At 43.2% G+C, this 24,899-nt stretch overlaps 1 protein-coding gene across 9 annotated transcripts in view; it reads right to left on the reverse strand.

Moving 5' to 3' along the window:
* Dnah9 (dynein, axonemal, heavy chain 9) overlaps window positions 1–24,899 on the reverse strand; it is a 337,258-nt gene that overhangs the window by 64,937 nt on the left and 247,422 nt on the right. For 8 of the 9 annotated variants that reach the window (XR_003949434.1, XM_006533213.4, XM_017314522.2 and 5 more), the window contains 5 exons: window positions 22,464–22,583; window positions 18,776–18,964; window positions 15,531–15,766; window positions 10,580–10,702; window positions 8,937–9,141 (listed from right to left, as the gene is read on the reverse strand). Coding sequence is in view for 8 of the 9 variants with exons in the window: in XM_006533213.4 (XP_006533276.1) it covers window positions 8,937–9,141; window positions 10,580–10,702; window positions 15,531–15,766; window positions 18,776–18,964; window positions 22,464–22,583 (873 nt within the window). In the remaining variant the exon portion in view is untranslated. The remainder of the gene's footprint in view (window positions 1–8,936; window positions 9,142–10,579; window positions 10,703–15,530; window positions 15,767–18,775; window positions 18,965–22,463; window positions 22,584–24,899) is intronic. The other variant, XM_017314521.2, reaches the window with a different exon arrangement.

Below are 24,899 nucleotides of genomic sequence, written 5' to 3' on the forward strand. Positions count from 1 at the left end.
TTCAGCTGAGTTGAACTTGCCTAGATCTATTCATGTCACTGTTCTCCAAACAGCAGCCTATGAGTAATTACAATGTAGTGGGTATTAGAAGTAACCTAGAGGTGATTGGAAGCATGTGAGAGGATGTGGGCATGTGCTACGCAAGCAGATTTTCTACATAAAAGACTGGGCCATCAGCAGTTTGGTATCTGAGAGGCTCCAGGATACAACTCCCCACAGATTTAGAATGGAGATCATGGGCTGGATTATGCTCTTTCCGTGTCAGTAATCTGCGGCTCCTGCTCCTTACAGTGCTATGCTTAATACAGTGCTGAGGTCACTGAAAAGAACCTGTGAGCAGAGAGTAACAGTTTCATCCTCCAAAGAGTTCTGTCTCCTGCTCTGCTGGCATTAGGTGAACAGTAAAGAAGTACTTAAAAGACAAGCTCATGTGGCTTGTGCAGTTCTAACAAGGTCCTCACCCGTGGCCAAGGTAGGCTTGGAATCCTGGCAACTCGCAGGTCCTCTTTGCTTTGTGATAGTTAGGCTGAGTATCCTAAAGCACTGAGCACTCTTTCTTTCTTTCTTTCTTTCTTTCTTTCTTTCTTTCTTTCTTTCTTTCTTTCTTTCTTTCTTTATTAAAGATTTATTGATTTATTATATGTAAGTACACTGTAGCTGTCTTCAGACACTCCAGAAGAGGGAGTCAGATCTCGTTACGGATGGTTGTGAGCCACCATGTGGTTGCTGGGATTTGAACTCTGGACCTTCGGAAGAGCATTCGGGTGCTCTTACCCACTGAGCCATCTCACCAGCCCGCACTCTTTATTTATTCACTGGCAGACAGGAGTTAGCTCCAGATAGCCCTAGCATCTATGACCTGTGAAACCTTTTTATCCCAGTCAAAAAAACAAGAACAAGAACAACTTACGACAAGTCCCTTCCGCTCGACTCGAGCCCCGGGCTACCTTGCCAGCAGAGTCTTGCCCAACACCCGAAAGGGCCCACACGGGACTCCCCACGGGATCCTAAGACCTCTGGTGAGTGGAACACAGCGCCTGCCCCAATCCAATCGCGCGGAACCTGAGACTGCGGTACATAGGGAAGCAGGCTACCCAGGCCTGATCTGGGGCACAAGTCCTTTCCGCTCTACTCGAGCCCCGGGCTACCTTGCCAGCAGAGTCGCCTGACACCTGCAAGGGCCCACACAGGATTCCACACGAGATCCTAAGACCTCTAGTGAGTGGAACACAACTTCTGCCAGGAGTCTGGTTCGAGCACCAGATATCTGGGTACCTGCCCTGCAAGAAGAGAGCTTGCCTGCAGAGAATACTCTGCCCACTGAAACTAAGGAGAGTGCTACCCTCCAGGTCTGCTTATAGAGGCTAACAGAGTCACCTGAAGAACAAGCTCTTAACAGTGACAACTAAAACAGCTAGCTTCAGAGATTACCAGATGGCGAAAGGCAAACGTAAGAATCCTACTAACAAAAATCAAGACCACTCACCATCATCAGAACGCAGCACTCCCACCCCACCTAGTCCTGGGCACCCCAACACAACCGAAAATCTAGACCCAGATTTAAAAACATTTCTCATGATGATGATAGAGGACATCAAGAAGGACTTTCATAAGTCACTTAAAGAATTACAGGAGAGCACTGCTAAAGAGTTACAGGCCCTTAAAGAAAAGCAGGAAAACACAGCCAAACAGGTAGAAATCATTAAAGAAAAACAGGAAAACACATCCAAACAGGTGATGGAAATGAACAAAACCATACTAGAACTAAAAGGGGAAGTAGACACAATAAAGAAAACCCAAAGCGAGGCAACGCTGGAGATAGAAACCCTAGGAAAGAGATCTGGAACCATAGATGTGAGCATCAGCAACAGAATACAAGAAATGGAAGAGAGAATCTCAGGTGCAGAAGATTCCATAGAGAACATGGGCACAACAATCAAAGAAAATGCAAAATGCAAAAAGATCCTGACTCAAAACATCCAGGAAATCCAGGACACAATGAGAAGACCAAACCTACGGATAATAGGAGTAGATGAGAATGAAGATTTTCAACTTAAAGGGCCAGCAAATATCTTCAACAAAATAATAGAAGAAAACTTCCCAAACCTAAAGAAAGAGATGCCCATGAACATACAAGAAGCCTACAGAACTCCAAATAGACTGGACCAGAAAAGAAATTCCTTCCCACACATAATAATCAGAACAACAAATGCACTAAGTAAAGATAGAATATTAAAAGCAGTAAGGGAGAAAGGTCAAGTAACATATAAAGGAAGGCCTATCAGAATTACACCAGACTTTTCACCAGAGACTATGAAAGCCAGAAGAGCCTGGACAGATGTTATACAGAAACTAAGAGAACACAAATGCCAGCCCAGGCTACTATACCCGGCTAAACTCTCAATTACCATAGATGGAGAAACCAAAGTATTCCACGACAAAAACAAATTCACACAATATCTTTCCACGAATCCAGCCCTTCAAAGGATAATAACAGAAAAGAAGCAATACAAGGATGGAAATCACGCCCTAGAACAACCAAGAAAGTAATCATTCAACAAACCAAAAAGAAGACAGCCACAAGAACAGAATGCCAACTCTAACAACAAAAATAAAAGGAAGCAACAATTACTTTTCCTTAATATCTCTTAATATCAATGGACTCAATTCCCCAATAAAAAGACATAGACTATCAGACTGGCTACACAAACAGGACCCAACATTCTGCTGCTTACAGGAAACCCATCTCAGGGAAAAAGACAGACACTACCTCAGAGTGAAAGGCTGGAAAACAATTTTCCAAGCAAATGGACTGAAGAAACAAGCTGGAGTAGCCATTTTAGTATCGGATAAAATCGACTTCCAACCCAAAGTTATCAAAAAAGACAAGGAGGGACACTTCATACTCATCAAAGGTAAAATCCTCCAAGAGGAACTCTCAATTCTGAATATCTACGCACCAAATGCAAGGGCAGCCACATTCATTAGAGACACTTTAGTAAAGCTCAAAGCATACATTGCACCTCACACAATAATAGTGGGAGACTTCAACACACCACTTTCTTCAAAGGACAGATCGTGGAAACAGAAACTAAACAGGGACACAGTGAAACTAACAGAAGTTATGAAACAAATGGACCTGACAGATATCTACAGAACATTTTATCCTAAAACAAAAGGATATACCTTCTTCTCAGCACCTCACGGGACCTTCTCCAAAATTGACCATATAATTGGTCACAAAACAGGCCTCAATAGATACAAAAATATTGAAATTGTCCCATGTATTCTATCAGACCACCATGGCCTAAGACTGATCTTCAATAACAACATAAATAATAGAAAGCCAACATTCACGTGGAAACTGAATAACACTCTTCTCAATGATACCTTGGTCAAGGAAGGAATAAAGAAAGAAATTAAAGACTTTTTAGAGTTTAATGAAAATGAAGCCACAACGTACCCAAACCTATGGGACACAATGAAAGCATTTCTAAGAGGGAAACTCATAGCTCTGAGTGCCTCCAAGAAGAAACGGGAGACAGCACATACTAGCAGCTTGACAACACATCTAAAAGCCCTAGAAAAAAAGGAAGCAAATTCACCCAAGAGGAGTAGACGGCAGGAAATAATCAAACTCAGGGGTGAAATCAACCAAGTGGAAACAAGAAGAACTATTCAAAGAATTAACCAAACGAGGAGCTGGTTCTTTGAGAAAATCAACAAGATAGATAAACCCTTAGCTAGACTCACTAAAGGGCACAGGGACAAAATCCTAATTAACAAAATCAGAAATGAAAAGGGAGACATAACAACAGATCCTGAAGAAATCCAAAACACCATCAGATCCTTCTACAAAAGGCTATACTCAACAAAACTGGAAAACCTGGACGAAATGGACAAATTTCTGGACAGATACCAGGTACCAAAGTTGAATCAGGATCAAGTTGACCATCTAAACAGTCCCATATCACCTAAAGAAATAGAAGCAGTTATTAATAGTCTCCCAACCAAAAAAAGCCCAGGACCAGATGGGTTTAGTGCAGAGTTCTATCAGACCTTCAAAGAAGATCTAATTCCAGTTCTGCACAAACTATTTCACAAAATAGAAGTAGAAGGTACTCTACCCAACTCATTTTATGAAGCCACTATTACTCTGATACCTAAACCACAGAAAGACCCAACAAAGATAGAGAACTTCAGACCAATTTCTCTTATGAATATCGATGCAAAAATCCTCAATAAAATTCTCGCTAACCGAATCCAAGAACACATTAAAGCAATCATCCATCCTGACCAAGTAGGTTTTATTCCAGGGATGCAGGGATGGTTTAATATACGAAAATCCATCAATGTAATCCATTATATAAACAAACTCAAAGACAAAAACCACATGATCATCTCGTTAGATGCAGAAAAAGCATTTGACAAGATCCAACACCCATTCATGATAAAAGTGTTGGAAAGATCAGGAATTCAAGGCCCATACCTAAACATGATAAAAGCAATCTACAGCAAACCAGTAGCCAACATCAAAGTAAATGGAGAGAAGCTGGAAGCAATCCCACTAAAATCAGGGACTAGACAAGGCTGCCCACTTTCTCCCTACCGTTTCAACATAGTACTTGAAGTATTAGCCAGAGCAATTCGACAACAAAAGGAGATCAAGGGGATACAAATTGGAAAAGAGGAAGTCAAAATATCACTTTTTGCAGATGATATGATAGTATATATGTGACCCTAAAAATTCTACCAGAGAACTCCTAAACCTGATAAACAGCTTCGGTGAAGTAGCTAGATATAAAATAAACTCAAACAAGTCAATGGCCTTTCTCTATACAAAGAATAAACAGGCTGAGAAAGAAATTAGGGAAACAACACCCTTCTCAATAGTCACAAATAATATAAAATATCTTGGCGTGACTCTAACTAAGGAAGTGAAAGATCTGTATGATAAAAACTTCAAATCTCTGAAGAAAGAAATTAAGGAAGATCTCAGAAGATGGAAAGATCTCCCATGCTCATGGGTTGGCAGGATCAACATTGTAAAAATGGCTATCTTGCCAAAAGCAATCTACAGATTCAATGCAATCCCCATCAAAATTCCAACTCAATTCTTCAACGAATTGGAAGGAGCAATTTGCAAATTTGTCTGGAATAACAAAAAACCTAGGATAGCAAAAAGTCTTCTCAAGGATAAAAGAACTTCTGGCGGAATCACCATGCCAGACCTAAATCTTTACTACAGAGCAATTGTGATAAAAACTGCATGGTACTGGTATAGAGACAGACAAGTAGACCAATGGAATAGAATTGAAGACCCAGAAATGAACCTACACACCTATGGTCACTTGATCTTCGACAAGGGAGCTAAAACCATCCAGTGGAAGAAAGACAGCATTTTCAACAATTGGTGCTGGCACAACTGGTTGTTATCGTGTAGAAGAATGCGAATCGATCCATACTTATCTCCTTGTACTAAGGTCAAATCTAAGTGGATCAAGAATCTTCACGTAAAACCAGAGACACTGAAACTTATAGAGGAGAAAGTGGGGAAAAGCCTTGAAGATATGGGCACAGGGGAAAAATTCCTGAACAGAACAGCAATGGCTTGTGCTGTAAGATCGAGAATTGACAAATGGGACCTAATGAAACTCCAAAGTTTCTGCAAGGCAAAAGACACCGTCAATAAGACAAAAAGACCACCAACAGATTGGGAAAGGATCTTTACCTATCCTAAATCAGATAGGGGACTAATATCCAACATATATAAAGAACTCAAGAAGGTGGACTTCAGAAAATCAAATAACCCCATTAAAAAATGGGGCTCAGAACTGAACAAAGAATTCTCACCTGAGGAATACTGAATGGCAGAGAAACACCTGAAAAAATGTTCAACATCCTTAATCATCAGGGAAATGCAAATCAAAACAACCCTGAGATTCCACCTCACACCAGTCAGAATGGCTAAGATCAAAAATTCAGGTGACAGCAGATGCTGGCGTGGATGTGGAGAAAGAGGAACACTCCTCCATTGTTGGTGGGAGTGCAGGCTTGTACAACCACTCTGGAAATCAGTCTGGCGGTTCCTCAGAAAATTGGACATAGTACTACCGGAGGATCCAGCAATACCTCTCCTGGGCATATATCCAGAAGATGCCCCAACTGGTAAGAAGGACACATGCTCCACTATGTTCATAGCAGCCTTATTTATAATAGCCAGAAGCTGGAAAGAACCTAGATGCCCCTCAACAGAGGAATGGATACAGAAAATGTGGTACATCTACACAATGGAGTACTACTCAGCTATTAAAAAGAATGAATTTATGAAATTCCTAGCCAAATGGATGGACCTGGAGGGCATCATCCTGAGTGAGGTAACACATTCACAAAGAAACTCACACAATATGTACTCACTGATAAGTGGATATTAGCCCCAAACCTAGGATACCCAAGATATAAGATATAATTTGCTAAACACATGAAACTCAAGAAGAATGAAGACTGAAGTGTGGACACTATGCCCCTCCTTAGATTTGGGAACAAAACACCCATGGAAGGAGTTACAGAGACAAAGTTTGGAGCTGAGATGAAAGGATGGACCATGTAGAGACTGCCATATCCAGGGATCCACCCCATAATCAGCATCCAAACGCTGACACCATTGCATACACTAGCAAGATTTTATTGAAAGGACCCAGATGTAGCTGTCTCTTGTGAGACTATGCCGGGGCCCAGCAAACACAGAAGTGGATGCTCACAGTCAGCTAATGGATGGATCATAGGGCTCCCAATGGAGGAGCTAGAGAAAGTAGCCAAGGAGCTAAAGGGATCTGCAACCCTATAGGTGGAACAACATTATGAACTAACCAGTACCCCGGAGCTCTTGACTCTAGCTGCATATATATCAAAAGATGGCCTAGTCGGCCATCACTGGAAAGAGAGGCCCATTGGACTTGCAAACTTTATATGCCCCAGTACAGGGGAACACCAGGGCCAAAAAGGGGGAGTGGGTGGGCAGGGGAGTGGGGGTGGGTGGATATGGGGGACTTTTGGTATAGCATTGGAAATGTAAATGAGCTAAATACCTAATAAAAATGGAAAAAAAATAAGATTTTTCTCTTAAAAAATAATGCAGTAGTGTACATTTCATCTAGAAAGAATATTATCATAGTTATTTTTACTAATTCCTTACAATAAATACTAAAATCATAAAAAAAAAAAGAACAACTTACATATTAGGGCTTTCAGCTATGCCATTCTCCCTCACTTTCTCTCTCTCTCTCTCTCTCTCTCTCTCTCTCTCTCTCTCTCTCTCACTCTCTCTCTCCCTCTCCCTCTCCCTCTCCCTCTCCCTCTCCTTCTCTCTCTCTCCCTCTCCCTTTCTCTCTCTGACTTATTAATCATGTATGTTACTTATTATGTGTATATGGTCTATATATACGCATGTATGAAGGTGACCAAAGAGGCTAGAAAGTATCAAATCTCCTGGGACTGGCGTTATAGATGGTTACGAGCTGTCTCCTATGGGTGCTGGAGACACATCTTGGATCCTTTACAAGAGAAGAGGCATTATTAACTACTGAGTCATCGCTCCAACCCCTGTTCATTCTCTTAAAAACACAGATGTTAGTCCAGCCTGAGAGTAGAACTGGCTATTTCCTTTTGGGAACACTGTACCTAGAGGCTTTCAAATTACTTAGGAATTAGCTCAAAGGCCAGTACCACATAGAAACTTTCTGATGACTACTAATTAAATTAGTTCCCTTAAACTGTATCTCTTGCATGAATGCACACAAGCACACACACACACACACACACACACACACACACACACAGATAATTATGAGTTTGAGGCCAGCTTGGCCCTGTAGCTTGCTATATTATCTAGTTTCATTTCCTGAAAATTTTTATTAGTAGCTAAAATGACATTATTTCTCGGGTTTTACTTCTCCTTCCTGTGTTACCCTTTACTTGGCTGTAAGCTCTGTAGACAGCTGTATGGTCTTCCTTGGGCTCTGTTGGGTCTTCACACTCTAATCTTATTTGTTATGGACTTGGGCTCCGGAGTGTGTCTTAAATAGTATACGATGGTCTGGGGAGAGTTCTAGGGAGCCTTGGACTCAATCTCACATGTGCTGTGCAAGATTGGTGAGTGGGGTCCCCTTGGCCTATATTATCTAATCTAATTACATCTAAAGAAAGGAAGGAAAGCATGCTCATGAGATGGACTGAACTGTGTTCCCACAAAGGATTTATATGCTAAGACTAATCCTCCGATTGACTGTACAGGAAAGTACTCAGGTGTCATGGAAGGGAGCCCTAGATAGATGGGATTAATGTTCCTAGAAGAAACATAAGAGAGGGGCTCCTAGATCTATACATGTACAAGAGTTTATGTGAGCAGGCAGCTGCCAGTAAGCCAGAAAAAAAAAAAAAAAAAAAAAAGAAGCCTCATAAGGAACCAGCAATATGGTCTCTAGCTCCCAGCCTTTAGAAGTGATAGGACCCAGGTGCTTGCCTTTTATACTGCCTGATATGTACCTTAAACTAGCTAAGACACAACCCCTGCAAAGATGACCCTGTTTCTGTTACCCATGCATATTTTAATCCTACTTGACTTTGGATGGCTCCACGTGAGTAGTGAGATCAGACATTCTCATATAAGAGCCCCAAGCCAGGCCCTGCTCTTGGGGACAGCAAGGTCACCTCTCCCAGCTTTCCCACTTCTGTTCTTCAGCTAAGCACATTCTTCCTTTCCCAAGTGGGTATTCCCAGGTGACTAGGTAGGGTTGGAACTCAACCAATGTCTTGAAGAACCCACTCAACTGGATTCCAGGAGAAACTTGCCCACTCCTGTTCCCCTAGTGGCTACACTGTAGGACCCAGTGCAGGGCACCCCCCTTCTTTCTTTCCTTGGTGAATCTCTGACACACCTTCAGCTGTTCCAGGTCTGGTCTCTCCATGCTGACCACAGCAGCCAGCAGCTGGTCCTCCAGGCCATCCCTGGTCACCGTGAAGTTGATCAGGGTAGCCTGAGCCTGCAGCTCAGGCTGGTAGTGAGGGTTGGCCAGCTTGGTATGAAGGATGAGCCGGAACTTGGGATTGAATTCACACTCCTTGTCTCCAATCTTGATAAACCTGGAACACAAAGGGTCAGATGAAGGAGGGGGTACCTTTGGTAGAATTTTAGATTGTTTTTAAAGAGGAGCACAGTCAATAGTATTATCATATTCTCACGGATTTTTCCTAATTATGTCTAACAACTTCCTAGGACCTTACTTTCCCTTAATGTCAGGAGCAGGTTGGAAGGATTAAGTTTTGTCTCATGCTTCATTTTATAGTGTGAAACTTTAGGCAGAGCGGTTCCCACTGTCAGTATAGACTTGGATATTATGAAAATGTCCCAGCAGATGGCAGCACAGAATATGGCAGAAGGGGCATCTGCTTGCAGTTGGCAGGAAGATCTTCCTAGGCATGCTAGAGGGCTTCCTTTTTCTGGGCTAGAAAGGGAATGTCTTTGATGGGTGAAAATAACTAAACACAGAAGCAGGTTTAACTTGAAACATAGAAGGGTAACTTGGGGACTCTGCAACCAGTAAGGCTCTTGCTAAGCCTTGGACATGGTTTCTCTCCAAAAATCCATGTACTAGAAACCTGGTCTTCCATATGATAGAATGGTTGTATACAGGCATATGTGTGTGTGTGTGTGTGTGTGTATGTGTGTGTGTGTGTGTGTGTGTGTGTGTGTGTGTGTGTGTGTGTGTGTGTATCTGAGAGGTGAGGTCTGGTGGAAGGAAATTGTAAGGGTTAATGCTGTCTCTTTAGAGGGAGTTGGGTCTAGCAGGAGTGGATTAGATTCTGAAAGACTAAGTGTGGACCCTCCACAATCTCTTGCTTTCTGTCTCATCATGTTAACAACCCACACCCACCTACCATGGACTCCCACCACAATGCTATCTGCCAGTTTATGATATTGCAAAACAGCTCTTATTGGATCCAGTTGCTCAACCTTGGGCTTTCTGTTTCTAAAACTGTGAACTACACATATGAATTTTCTTAAGAAAATACCTAGCCTTGAGTCTTTTGTTAAAGCAACAGAAAATAGGTAAGAATGGCCCCAGAATTAATCACACCTTCATGTTAATTAGCATGTCTATCATATGAGATGGAAGCCCTTCTACTTCCTCCCATTTTCTCATTTATATAAACTTCCTCTCTCTACCCTGTACCTGCTAAGCCTTCAGTCACAAATTGACTGGGAGCTGTGTTCTGAGCCTAATACATTTGGCTTGAATAAACTGTATGTCTTAGAAGTCTGTTGGTTTTGTCCATTTTTCCTTAAGGCTCCCCTCAAATTGTGCATTGTAGCCACTAGAAACAGGGCAAGGAGTTGCAGGCTTCTGGAACCCAAGGGCAATGACATGCCCTGCTGCTAGTGGCGAGGAAGGCAGGCCAGCTGCAGTGAACTCCTTGACCTGAGCCCAGGGGAAAAGGTTCTAGAAGTGAGCTCTCCATAGCTCTAACCAGGGCAGTGGACCCACTCTGAGTACAGGGCAGCTGTGCAGCCAAGTCTCACCGTCCTTTCTTAATGACTTCTCTCCCAAGCAGAGGTCCCAGGACGGGATCAATGGACTCCTCAAGGTTCTCAATCAGTACCACATCTCCAGCTTCCAGGGCTCGCTCTATGGTTTGAAGGCAGCTGAGGAGCAAGTTAGGCAGTGTGAGTCCATACCAATGCATGGATCTGAGGCCATTTAACAAGTCCACTGTGCCTCTGAGGGAAGTGCAGTGCTGGGCAGGGAGGCGTAGCTTCCAGAAATGTCTTCAGCTGCTATGTTTTTCTCTACTTAAAATGACATTTATGCTTTTTTTTTTTTTAATTTTTAGGAGTGGATATGACAAAATAAAAAGGAATATGAAAATTAACCATAAACCCTCTGTCTGTTATTTACAATTCACCGTTTACTGTAGACATCTGCTTATTTGGCTGGTCCTTTAGTACTGGGTGGTGGTGGGGGTTGGCTTGGGGCCCCATAGGAAACAAACCCAACAAGTGCTCAATTTAAAACTACTGGTTAAGTAAAAATGGCTATAGCCAATCTCTGGAGGGATTAGAAGTAGGTGGTCTTGGAGTTATATGGTTGGGGGTTTCAGAGAGTGGGAAGGAGAGAGAGAAAAGGAATGAGAGAGAGAGAGAGAGAGAGAGAGAGAGAGAGAGAGAGAGAGAGAGCAGAAGGAAGGAAGGAAGGAAGGAAGGAAGAAAGGAAGGAAGGAAGGAAGGAAGGAAGGAAGGAGGAGGAGGAGGAGGAGGAGGAGGAGGAAGAGCGGGAAGAAGAGGAGAAGGAAGCCATGAGAGGAGATGAAGGCACATGACCAGGAGAAACAGCAAGTATTTTGGGTACACTGCTGGGGAAGTAGGCAGGCCAGCAGTTAGAAAAGTAGATTGGGGCTACCCCCCCCCCCCCCAGTAACTGTCAAAGACAAATAAAGTAACCATAGTCTGAGTGCCATTCATTCATAAGCTAGACAGGGAAAGGATTAAATGGTTCAACTACATGCTTACATGACATGGTGTCATGTGTGCATATACTCTGCAGCCATCCTTCCATATATTTTTATTTATAATACTTGATCCAGTGAAATGTAGTGGTGGTTGCATAGGATTAAGCATGGGGGTGGTGTGCTTGCACATGCTTTGTACAGACACAGTTGTTCCCAAGTATTTCCGACACAGGGTTGGCTCTTTGTGCAACCTGTAGGTATGAAGAGCTGACCACATTACATTTTCAATTTTAGTTTTTGTGTTATTGGATTCATATGGCGCTTTTGCTTTATAACCTAGTTTTTTTATATATAAAATATAAACATTTCCCCAAGACACTGAATATTCTTCCAAAGTAATTTTTTACACATGTAAAATAAGACATTTATTATACTTAAGAACAGATTTTCATCTATTTTATGAAAACTTTAAAATGGCACATGGTGTATCCCTTTAGCTCACAGTACAAGCTGGTATGCTGCTGCTAGTTAACCCACAAATAGCTGTTTTTAAGTTTCACTTTGGGAGTCCTAGGAAATATATACTATTTATTCTTTAAAATTTGGTTTTTTTATTAGATATTTTCTTTATTTACATTTCAAATGTTAACCCCTTTCCTAGTTTCCCCTCTGAAAAATCCCTTATCCCCTCTCCCCTCCCCCTGCTCCCCAACCCACCCACTCCCATTCCCGGTCCTGCATTCCCCTATACTGGGGCATAGAACCTTCACAGAACCTAGGGCCTCTCCTCCCATAGATGATCGACTAGGCCATCCTCTGCTACATATGCAGCTAGAGCCACAAGTTTCACCATGTGTTTTCTTTGATTGATGGTTTAGTTCCAAGGAGCTCTGGGGGTACTGGTTAGTTCACATTGCTGTTCCTCCTATGGGGCTTCAATCCCCTTCAGCTCCTTGGGTGCTTTCTCTGGCTCCTCCATTGGGGACCCTGTGCTCCATCCAATGGAGGATTTGTTACTTGTATGTTCTGCATGCTTTTGTGTGACTGAAGGCTGTGAGAAGAGGAATCAGATCCCTTGGGACTGGGGTTCCAGATGGTTCCTGAGCCGTCACTGTTCTCTTCTTTTACGGACACTCTTCTAGGCTCATCCCTTCCTGGAGCTGCTGCCAGAACTCAGTTTCTTCCCATCACTTCCTCAGGGTACGGAAGCATTTTGCAGTCACTCTGGGGCAAAAAAACCCCAGCTTTGCTCTGGCCATTTTTCATTTTCAATGACACAACCTTACCTCGTGACTTCTCATTTATCACTGCCAGTCCCATTTGTGGGCAAGGGCTTCCCTTCTGTGATCTTTCCCTAAGGCCACATGATAGTCTGGTCTACTCATTTCCTCCTGAAAATTGTTTTTTTGCCAGGCAGGTCCTTGGGAACTTTCTTTTGTCCATTTATGGCCCTCATGCTTTGTACTCTCTGATGCAGTGAACGTGGAGTGATAACTGTCGGTCAGATGGCCTTCACTGATGTCATGATGAGCCTGCTGGTGCAGGTCTAACATCATGAGAATAGTCATGCTGTAGAGGGGGAACAAGCAGGCAGCAAAACTGAAGAGACCACGAGCCAGGCCAAACAGAGTTAACCTAATCTAGTGACCAGGTTTCCTTCCTCCCTCAAGAGCAGGTCCTGACTTCTGCTCGCCTACATTTAATGTGCCATCAGGCCTTATCTGGCTTAAGGAAAAAAATGTCTATTTTGGCACATGGGTACAGTCCATCAGGGGAAGTCTGGAGGGAGGACCTTGAGGCAGCTGCTTAAGTTCCATCCATAGCCTCAAAGGAGAGGGACTAGACTGTTCATGCTCACCTAGTGTCTTAGTCAATGATATTGCTGTGAAGAGACAGCAGCTTTTATAAAGGAAAGCATTTAATTTTGGCTGGCTTGGAGTTCAGAGGTTTAGTCCATTGTTATCATGATGGGAAGTATGGTGGTCTGAATATGCTTGGCCCGTGGAATAAGACTATTAGGAGGAGTGGTGTTGTTGGAGTAAGTGTGTCACTGTGGGTGTGGGCTTTGAGACCCTCCTCCTAGCTCCCTGGAAGTCAGTCTTCACCTGTTTGCCTTCTGATCAAGATGCAGAACTACTCAGCTATTAAAAACAGTGAATATATGTAATTCTTAAGCAAATGGATGTATTTGGAGGATATCATCCTGAGTGAGGTAACTCAATCACAAAAGAAGTCACTTGATATGCACTCACTGATAAGTGGATATTAGCACAGAAACTTAGAATACCCAAGATACAATTTGCAAAACACAAGAAAATCAAGAAGAAGGAAGACTAACTCGTGGATACCTCATTCCTCCTTAGAATAGGGAACAAAATACCCATGGAAGGAGTTACAGAGACAGTTTGGAGCTGAGGCAAAAGGATGGACCATCCAGAGACTGCCCCACCCGGGGATCCATCCCATAATCAGCCACCAAATGCAGACACTATTGCATATGCCAGCAAGATTTTGCTGAAAGAACCCTGATATAGGGTGTGTGTCTCCTGTGATGCTATGCCAGTGCCTGGCAAATACAGAAGTGGATGCTCACAGTCATATATTGGCTGGAACACAGGGCCCCCAATGGAGGAGCTAGAGAAAGTACCCAAGGAACCGAAGGGGTCTGTAACTTCATAGGTGGAACAACAATATGAACTAACCAGTACCCCCAGAGCTCGTGTCTCTAGCTGCATATGTAGCAGAAGATGGCCTAGTCGGCCATCATTGGGAAGAGAGGCCCCTTGGTCTTGCAAACTTTATATGTCCCAGTGCAGGGGAATGCCAGGGCCAAGAAGTGGGAGTGGGTGGGTAGGGGAGCAGGGTGGGGGGGGAGGATATAGTGGACTTTCGGAATAGCATTTGAAATGTAAATGAAGAAAATAATAAAAAATTGAAAAAAAAAGATGTAGAACTCTTAGTTCTTCACATGCCATGCCCACCTGGATGCTGCCACGCTCTAGCCTTCATGATAATAGAATGACTCTCTGAACCTGTAAGCCAACCCCAATTTAATGTTGTCCTTTATAAGAGTTGCTTTGGTCATGGTGTCTCATCACAGCAATGAAAACCCAATCTATGCAGACACACGGTGCTGGAGAGGTAACTGAAAGTTCTACATCTAGATAGGCAGGCAGCAGGAAGCATAAATGACAACAGACCTGGTTTGAGATTCTTAAAGCTCAAAGTCCACACTCAGTGACACCCTTCCTCCAACAAGGCCACATCCACTCCCACAAAGCCACACTTCCTAATAGTGTCACTCCCTATGAGCCTATGGGGGGCATTTTCATTCAAACTACCAAAGAAGCTTTCTCCTTTTTATATAGTTTGGGACCCAAGCCTAGGGAATAGTGCCACCCATTTTAGGGAGGGGGTCTTCCCACTCCAATCAACCCAATCAAGGGCTGGAAGCTAACCTAGACAATACAATTCCCAACAAGCATCCCAGAGGCTTAACTCCTAGGTGGTTCTGAAACTGTCTATTTGATAACCAATAACTGTCAAAGAGATGAACACCAGAGATGGTGAAAATGTATGCCCAGATAAAATGAGAAGGTACAGCATCCTTTTAACTGGCATGTAGTAGCTGTATGTCCTTGTGAGGTATAGAGTGATAATTTGATATATGTATCCCTTATACAATGGTCATGGTAGCACTGTTTCTGCTTTCTTAAACATTTACTGTTTCTCTGTGTTGGACCTTTGAATTTTTCTCTTCCTATGACACGTATAATAAATTATGAACTATAGTCATCCTATTGACAGTGCATGATTTCTAATGAGAACGAGCACAGAGCTGGTACCCAAGTCTCTCGCTTCAATACTTCTTAAACTGAGAAGGAAACCTGCAAGAAATCAGGATGCTTACCTGATGGAGAGTTCAGAAGAGGAAAAATAAGACACCAGGGTTTATGTTTGCTCCACACAATGTTTTCTTCTTATACAAAAGGCAACAGTGACAACTTGTGTGACCAGCCACTTACCCCTTTTGGCCAATCTGGGTGACCCGGAGTTCTTCTCCATATTTGTTCTTGATCCATTTAATGCCTTGCAGTTGAGGGTCGACCATGAGAGGCCAGCGCTCACAGTTGATGAGGATGGTAGCATTCTCCATGGACATGCGGTCAGCAGGGAGACCCTCATTCTGCCAGGCAGCCACTTCAGCATCATCGGTTAGCATCCTCAGGGGGTCCAGAGTTGGGGTGGTTGGAATGGGAACCTGATGAAGAGGTGACACTCTGAATGGAAAACTATCTCTGTGGGGGAGAATCCACAGTGTCTCATTGCATAATATAATGCCTTTAAAAGCAAGACCAACATCCTCCTGATGTGGGTGGGCTTACTTGGCTATGTTACTGTTGCTGAAATCACCCTGAAGGATGAACAATAGAAATTTTCCCTGTGACCAATTCTTTGTTCTTTAGTATATTCATTTAAGTAACATTCTTTTATATGTTATTTATGTCTTTAAAATAATTATTGCGTGTACATGCATGTATATGTATGTGGGTGGGCGTGCACATGATATGGCATGTGTGTCAATGTCAGAGTATAATTTGGGTGAATAAGTTTTCTCCCTCTACTATGGGTCTCTATGATCTGTCTCATGTAGTTAGGTTTGGAGACTGAGCTATCTTGCCAACCTGATTATTTCTATAATGTCCAAAGCCATATGAGCATTTACTTCTCTGCCATTTTCTGATTTCTCAAGTCAGTTTTCTGGTGACAGTACCAGCTCACATAGACCACTCTCTCCACTCATCTATTTTACCAGCTTGTAAAAGGCTAGGGAAGTTTCCTTTCCCCTAATCCAATCTTCCCTCCTCAAGACTGCTCACAACACCCCCTCCCCGAAAAGCAAGCATACCTTGAGTACATCCTCAGCCCTGAGAACTCCACCCACATCACTCTCAGGGCTGAAGAACCCTTTCTGTTTTTCTATTTTGGCCTCTCTCAGCTCACCTAATTCTTCTATAAACAACCTTTTTCATTGACTTATGAACTTTTAAAAGGAGGTAAACTTTACACAATGTAAAATGAACTACTGTAAGGTGTGCAGGTCGGTGGGGGATAGTACAGTCACAGGGCTATGCAGCTTTCAGCTTGGTCCATTTACTCTCAGGTATTTTCATGGCCCCAAAGGACGTTTTGGGCTCATTAAACAATCCCTCCCTGTGTCTCTCTACTGCAAGCTCCTGGCAATTACTAATATGCTTTCTGTCTCTATAGATTTTCTTACTTTGGATATTTAATAAAAATGGAATCTTATACTATGTGACCTTTTGTGTCTGGCCACTTTCATTTAGAATAATGGTTTTAAGGTTTAGACTTAACACCATTTAAACTCTTTGATTCAACTCCCTTTGTAGTTTGTTTTGCCTAGGTAACTCAGGGAAACTATTTAAACCATCTCCTTTTCCTTTAGGCATGTTCAAGTGGTGGCCCTGTGGCCACATGATATCCAGGATAGCTTTGAATGTGTCCTTCCAAAAATCATCAACTTACTTAAATCATAATGTCATTTGTGTGAGTTTTTTTCAACTCAATTAAATAAATCTAGAGTGTGAAGCTTATAGGTGAGAATATTATGCTACTATGTCATAGGTTAAATGAGTTTAAATGAAGGAAACAGATAGCCCATGATACAGCATCAAACTCATATTCTCTCTCTCCTTCCCTCCATCCCTCTCTTCCCCCCTTCTTTCTACCCCCCTCTCTCTCTCATCATTGAATATGCTTGGACCAGGGAGTGGCACTATTTGGAAGTGTGGCCTTGTTGGAATAGGTGTGCCACTGTGGGTGTGGGCTTTAAAACCTTGGAAGCCAGTCCTCTCCTAGCAGCCTTCAGATGAAGATGTAGAACTCTCAGCTCCTCCTGTACCATGCCTGCCTGGATGCTGCCATGCTCCCACCTTGATGATAATGAACTAAACCTCTGAACCTGTAAGCCAGCCCCAATTAAATATTGCCCTTATAAGAGTTGCGGTAGTCTTGATGTCTCTTCATAGCAATGAAACCCTAACTAAGACACACACTCTCTCTACTCTTTCGTTCTTTTCCTTCCCTACAACATTTTTACTATGTTGCTCATGTTGAGCTTGAACTCAGAATCCTCTCATCTCAGCCTAACTGTTGTAATTACATATATGTCACATATGTATAAGATACTCTACCAAGCTTAAAACTTGTTTCTGATCTGGGATTCATAGACTTTGCCAGACTACTTTATGTGGTTTGAATGTGTTCCCCAAAACTTAGGTGTTAAAAACTTAATCACTAGTGAACAGGCCACTGTGGCTCTGTTCTGTACATGGCTCCCATTGATATCATGGTAGTAAATTAGTTCCTGTGACAGTGGGTCACAAATGTGAATTTGATCCCATCTATCTCCTTGGCTCTCATTCTCTTGCTCTCTTGTCTACTGGCATACAATGTCAACATACTGAGGTCTGCAGCAGACTTACCAGGATGCTGCATCATGAACCAAGTAAACATCAGGTCTTTATTGATTTCCTGCTTTCCAGCACTCTGTTATAGCACCCCAAAACAGGCTAAGGCACTCCCAAAGGAGCCTGTGACACAAAACACTTATGAGTCTCAAACAAACCCAATCCCTCTATGTTGCTAAGGGCCATTCATCATCTATGATTGACAGTTCTTCCTCCATGAGTTCATGATGAATGAAATCACAGTTCAACTAGTGCTGTTCGCTCAAAGATTTAACACAAATAGTGCCACTAGTTACTGCTGAACTAGTATCTGTGCCATTCCTAGAACTGTAACCATTTTAAACCAGTCCATCAAAATGATCAAGTGGGCAGAATTTTATGAGCGGATCTGGGAAAACTTGGCTATCACTATACAAAATGCAGTTTGCATTATCGGGCTATAATCATGAATGGAGTTTGGGATACACCTCAGGGTACCGTGTGAATTGTGCTCACTCTTCCTGCTGAGGAAGTCTGTGGACCTAAGTACCTCCATTGGACTGTGAATGTACTTAAGCCCTCCTGGCCTGGGATGTCTTTTGCATTCCATTGACATGGCATGTTTGGGGAACTGATGAGCCTGAGTGGTAAGACTATACCAAGGGCATGTTGCATGCATGTTCCTACATGCCTGCTGCTCAGGTTGGAGTGGCAGTACATAGACAAGTACAGGAAGGTTTGGGTGATTGGGTTCATATGATCTCAGTGACACACAGAGGACAAATTCAGGCCTTACGTACTTTCAGTTGGCTCAGATAGGGTCTCCAGGTCCCATCCATGAGGCTCTTTCGGTACTTTTTGGTAAAGAAGCCCAAGTAGGAGATGAAAGCTGTAGTAAGCAGAATGTCGCCACATAACGTCCTTTCCTGCTGTCTGAAGTTCTGCACAGCCTCTGCCCACCTTATGTTCTCAGATGCAAGGCCTCCAACCTACCATTTAAAAGGCAGAAAGGAGAGAGAAGCATCAGATGGAGCCCACAGAGCCGGGTACTTAGTCTAGGAGGGTACATGCCATGTGCCCATGGGAGGAAGTCTCAGTAATCATTGTGCATATTCTTTGCCATCCTGCAGCCCTGCCAATCAGCCATGTTCTGGCTGCCAGAGCCAGGTGGCCCCAGCACACAAGCCCCTGCTCTGTGTCATGCATTGCAAGGGCTGTGGAATGAGAACAGGCTCTGAATGCGGGCTGCAGCGGGCTGCCTGTTCTACATGTGGAAACAGCTATATCAACTCTGTGGGATGCTGTGAAACGGGCTCATGTATGTTCCCACTCAGCACAGTGCCTGGTCTGTAAGACATTTTCGAAAACTAGCCTTTTCTTCTTTCTCCTCCCTAAGGGCTGGATATATGAAAATAAAATCACATCCAGGTGCCTTAAAAAGTTTCCCAGTGGATGGAACGATGGGGGTGAATCAAGGGAGCGATAGAAGGTGTATACACGTGAGTGCATACAAAATACCAGGGACTACAGAACACAGCTCAACTGGCCTGGCTCATATTTGGGAGACATCTCTCTTCTTGAGGAGAATATCATATATTGTTAGGGCTGGCAGAGGCAGAAGGGACTAGCCAACCTGACAAAGCTCTGTCATGTTAAACTAGAACAGTGAAGTCCAAGTTTCTCTACAGAATCGCTGTTGGTAGAGCCAGAAATGGCTACGGTGCCTGTACATCCATACACCCAGTCCCACAGCCTTCCATGGAAATATATATGGAGGAGTCCACAGCAATGGAGAAGGCTGTGCTGAGTTTTGAAAGCCAAGTAAAGAGCTAGATGGGAGGCTGACCAGCCAGACCTGGCTGATTTCTCGCATATCTGAGGAGTGCCCTTCTCCAAACCAAAACATTTGATAAAATTGATCATCTGATGGCTGCATAGCAGCTTGTCCTACCTGTAGCTGGGGAGACACATTGTTCTGCCTGTCCTTGCATTAAGCTGATAATATGCTTTGAGACTGTGTAGGTCTATGTACACAACCTGCTATCCTACTATGTGCTAAGCCTGTTTAACTCTAACCTAACCTGCCTTTATGAGAACAATGTAACCAACCTTACTATGCTTTGCCCTTCTTATGGAATCAGCTCTTACAACCTGAGCTAACAAAAGCTTTGATCTTAAATTTTTACTCCTATGCCCCTGACTCAGAATAAAGTGTGTGTGTGTGTGTGTGTGTGTGTGTGTGTGTGTGTGTTGTAGTAATTATTTGCTCAAGGCAGCCAACAGATTGGAAACAACCTTAAAACAAATATCCCCTAAATCATAAATATTGGAAACAACATGCAGATATTGGCTGATACATCTGTGAGGTTTTGGGAGCTATTCTGGGTCAGTCATGGTCAGTAATATAACCTCCTTCTGGTAAAATTTTGTTAAAGATTTCTGTTGAAAAATATCCCTTGTCCCTTTCCCATACCATTGATTTCTGTTCTGTTCAGTAGACAAGGAGCAAAGTCCTTTGTTAAGGACAGACAACATGTACAGACCAGATAAATACAACAGACAGGCCATAGACCAGAAAGTTGAGACAGGGAAGACATAGCGGGAGAAGCAAGAAATCCTACTTATCTCACTCTTGGTCTAAACTACTCCAAAAGGAACCTTCCTATCTTTTATTTTTATTTTCTATGTCTTAATGCAACATCATCACACACAACAACTGGAAAACATGTGGATTAACATCTTCACCAAACAATGGCTCAGTCCAGTGGTGGCTACTACACATGGCTCCTTAAAGGAAATATGGCTGTAGCTGGAATAAGCGAGGATAGTGATTGGTTATATTTCCCTACTTCGGTGAAGGTGGTGCTGCAAAGACTTGAGGCTAAAGGGAAGTCACTCTCAGTAGAAGCTGATCTCTAGTCTTCCGTGCTGGGGGTGCTAGAAATGCAAGCCATGAGGAATTTTAAAAGGCCACAGATTCTGTAACAGCTCATTCAAAGTTAGGTATGGTGGTTCTCATCTGTAATCTCAAGACTCAGGAAGCCACGGCAGGAGGATCATCTAGACTACAAGGTGAGAGTTCATCTCAAAACAAAACAAGACAGACACAAGACAGAAGTTATACTTGTCTATCTCCACATGAATATGGGCATGGGAACCCATAATTCAGGATTAAAGCTTTGCACTAGCTTAGGCTGTAAAAGCTGATTATATAAGAAAGGTAAAGCACGGTAAAGCTGGTTACATTGTTCTCATAAAGGCAGGCTAGAGTTAAATAGGCCAAGCACATAGTAGGATTGCAGGTTGTCTATTTCAAAAGTAACAGTGGTCTCTTTGTAGACACCTGAATTTGTAACTATTTTGGTGGAAGTGATTGGCACTGTGCTAGATTTTGGTTTCAGGTTTTATGAGAGTGATATATGTTTCTTGAAAAGCTGGCTTGTAGAGTCCTGCCTAGCATACACTTTAATAGAATCATCAGAGATGTTCCACCCTATCTGATGACTCTACCAGAGAGATTTCAGAGAAAGAGAGAGAGAGAGAGAGAGAGAGAGAGAGAGAGAGAGAGAGAGAGAGAGAGAGAGAGAGCTCTGAGTCCACTCTACTAGTCGTACCTGTTAAAGTATCTATCAGGTGAAGGAAGTTATTCTGGACTCTTCAACCCAGCCCAGCCCCAGGCCCGAGTAACACTGAATTCCTCAGGCATGAAGACAACACAGAAAGCTAAATTCTACCCAAATCCCTGCCCCCTGTGGTCTTTTGTTTTCTAAAACAGTTCCTATGAAACAAGAAGGGAAATCTTAGTCTTATAAACAGTGTGTGTATTGCAACCCTCCAACACTGGGTAAAAAATTCAGGAGACATGCAATACCACTTAGCCCCTTTTGTATCCTTCCCTGGTCCTTCCCCCATCAGTATCAGCTCTCTCCTACCTCACCCAAGGACAGCATATATACACTTTCCTCTTGGATAATTTGGGGGGGTGGGGTGTTGTTATATAGCAACAGATGCCCTGAAAGAAACATCTTTGTTCTAACATTTAGACTTATTTTCTCAGGAGGGCCAATTTCCCTTTGTGTCCGCATAAGTGTGTATGAATAAGGTCACATTGAGATATGCTAGGGTTAATTATTCCTTTCTGCGTCTTAGTCCCTAATCTTGTATGTGGATACAAACTCTAGGATTGACCCACAATATGATAGCTCCTCTGGCCCATGTTTATCAGAGAAGCATGGCCACGCCTATGCCAGCTGTCTTGTAGATCCAGTGTACCCTTCAGTCTAACTATCACCTTCTGACATCAGCTTTGAACAGAGAAGACTTGAGTACCCATATGTAACAGGTCACAGTCCCAGCATCTCCCCACATTTTAATATACTCTCCCTCCCACGGGTGAGTCAAAGCTGCGCTGAGCTGCGCTGAGCTCATCTATTCACACCTCTGAGGCACTTGACAAGCACCGCTAATGTAATTAGAGTTCACACTCACCAGACGGTTTGCAAGCGAAATGGTGCCTGCGGTCAGTTCAGCTTCTTGCTGACACTTGAGCTTCTCTGCTGTTGCTTTCTCAAACTTGGTGGTGAGCTTCGCCAGGTTTTCATTAAGGTGCTGTTGAGAACGGGACACAGAGCCAGTCAGTCATTTCAAGCTACCTCTAGCCCATCTGAGACAAAGCTTCATGGGGAGAGGATTGAGAAGGGAATGCTGGGTAGGGAAAGGCTAAACAACTAAGGATATTGAGGAAGGGGGACAAAGGAAGCCCAGTGAGGGGGTCATCACAGGGAGTGCCCAGAGGCAACCTCAGCTTCTTCCTGCAGGGGGAGCACGAGATGGAAGCCTAGAGATGTTTAATCAAAGCTGAGCATTCTGACTTGTGTATAGGCAATGAGGTGAGACAAGCATGCAGCAGAGGAGTGGGGTGGGAGTCCCACCTCTTCTTGTGATGGAGGTGGAGAGGGTTTCAGTGAGTTTCCAAAGCACAGCTGTTGCTGTTGGAGGCAAAAGCGCATCCAAGCTGGAGAAACTAGAATATGACTGCAGCCCCCAGGGTGGGCTTGGGAGTGCCACTGACACGATGTGCCAGATGAGGCTGGGCTGGCTGCCTTCTGCTGAAACTGTTACTTATCCCTCATCAATTTTACTCCAGCATCAGGAAGGGCAGGGTGTTTTTTTTTAGAAAAGTCATAGCTTCAAAAAATTTCCCTCAAATTTATCAAGAATTAGGTCACCTTAATGTCACCTTTAGAGTGTACATTCACCTAGGCAAACACACAGAGAAGCACAGCAGATGCTTCTGCACACATCCTGTGTCTGCGCAGTAACTGAAGTCCGGACTGCTTTGTGGGCTCTTGCTATGGTGTAAGATATATAGATGGTTTCTGAGCTTACACAACAGAACACGTTCAAAAGCAGGGGGCAACTCATAGGATTAACAAGAGCAGACTGAGCACACCCATCACCTTTTCTTCCCAAGCTATCACTAAAGTGACTGGGAAGCAATTACACCAGGCATAAGCTCTGTGCCCTCTGTGAGTCAATGGGCATTATTCAGGAGTGAGACGGTTCACTAGGATGGTGGAAGGCCATGATAATGGAGGTGTGGGATGGCTGGAGAAGGACAGAGGAGTCTGTGGCTCCCATAGGTCACCAGGGGTAGTATCTATCTGTACAGTCTTTCAGCAACTGGGGATTTTGGAAGTGTGACAGGGTGGGTAAAAAACAGGAGTCTATTAACAGCCCAAGGAGTATCTCTGCCCATAGGTAGAATTCAGCATCACCATGAAAGAGAGAGAGCCTCTAGTAGTTAGGGTGCATCCAGCATAGATCATCTAATCTTAGAAGTGAATCCTATCAGCTAGAGATGCCTTTATCTGCAGAGATAATACCAGCTTTTTAAAAAAGGTTTTCTTTAAATTGTTGACAGTTTCTGACTTAGGCACAGTGTATTGTGAATCATATTATTTCTACCCCACTATTCTCTCCTATCTTCCTGTTCTCGCTAGCCCCTCTTCCCTCCTAACCCCACCTCTAGCTTTCATGTCTCTGTAGTTTTTTCCACAGGTGATCCCAGATGCCATATGTTCATTACTACAGTGGCCATGGCATCTTCTTAGTTTCTTCCAAGACACAACAGACAGACGATGTTGGCAAAAGCCTAGATTAAGGTAAGCAGTGGCAGGAAGAAAAGATGAGACTCTCAATAGCAGCAAGAACAGCACTAAAGACCTCGTAACCAGTTCTCAGTCAGGTCCAAGATGGTTCAGCTATGACATGAGAACAGAGTTTTATTAAACGGAGGAGAGAACAAAACTGCTACTGGGAATCACCATCATTTTACTGTTATTGTAGTGATTTGAGTATGGGTAATAAAGATGACCTTAGGAACTATGCAAAGCTTCAGAAATCTCCCAGAAATCCTATAGAAACAAACAGTGACAAAAGATGAAGGAAACAGAGGAGGTTAAGAGGTTCAACACCCAATCTACCTGTATTACAGAAGATAAGATTTAAAAAAAGTGGAAGAGAGATTGCCAAGGAACAAAACAAAAATATGTCTGAGCTGAAGACTGTAGGTCTCCATGCCAGCATGAATAATATAAAAGATGTGGGTATTAAAAACAGGCAACATGAAAAAGATGGAGCTGTATTTGAGGAGGAAGGGTTTAAGAGAAGATACAAGTTAAGAGGGGGACAGGGAAGACAAGAAGGTGGGGTAGGGCTTATCTCAAGCTAAGGAGGTATGGAAATCTACTATGTTCCAAGCTTATTAAATCTATAGTTAAAAGAGTTTGGAAGGAGATATCCTGCATTGGGTAAACAATGCTCCTCTCAGAAACCATTGGTGAAAAGTGAAAATCTAAGTGCCAAGGCATGGGATGCCTCCTAAAAGCCATTGGTCAGGGAGGCCCCAGGAGCCATCCAAAA

The sequence above is a fragment of the Mus musculus genome, chromosome 11 (assembly GCF_000001635.26).
Source record: "Mus musculus strain C57BL/6J chromosome 11, GRCm38.p6 C57BL/6J".
Lineage (NCBI taxonomy): Eukaryota > Metazoa > Chordata > Mammalia > Rodentia > Muridae > Mus > Mus musculus.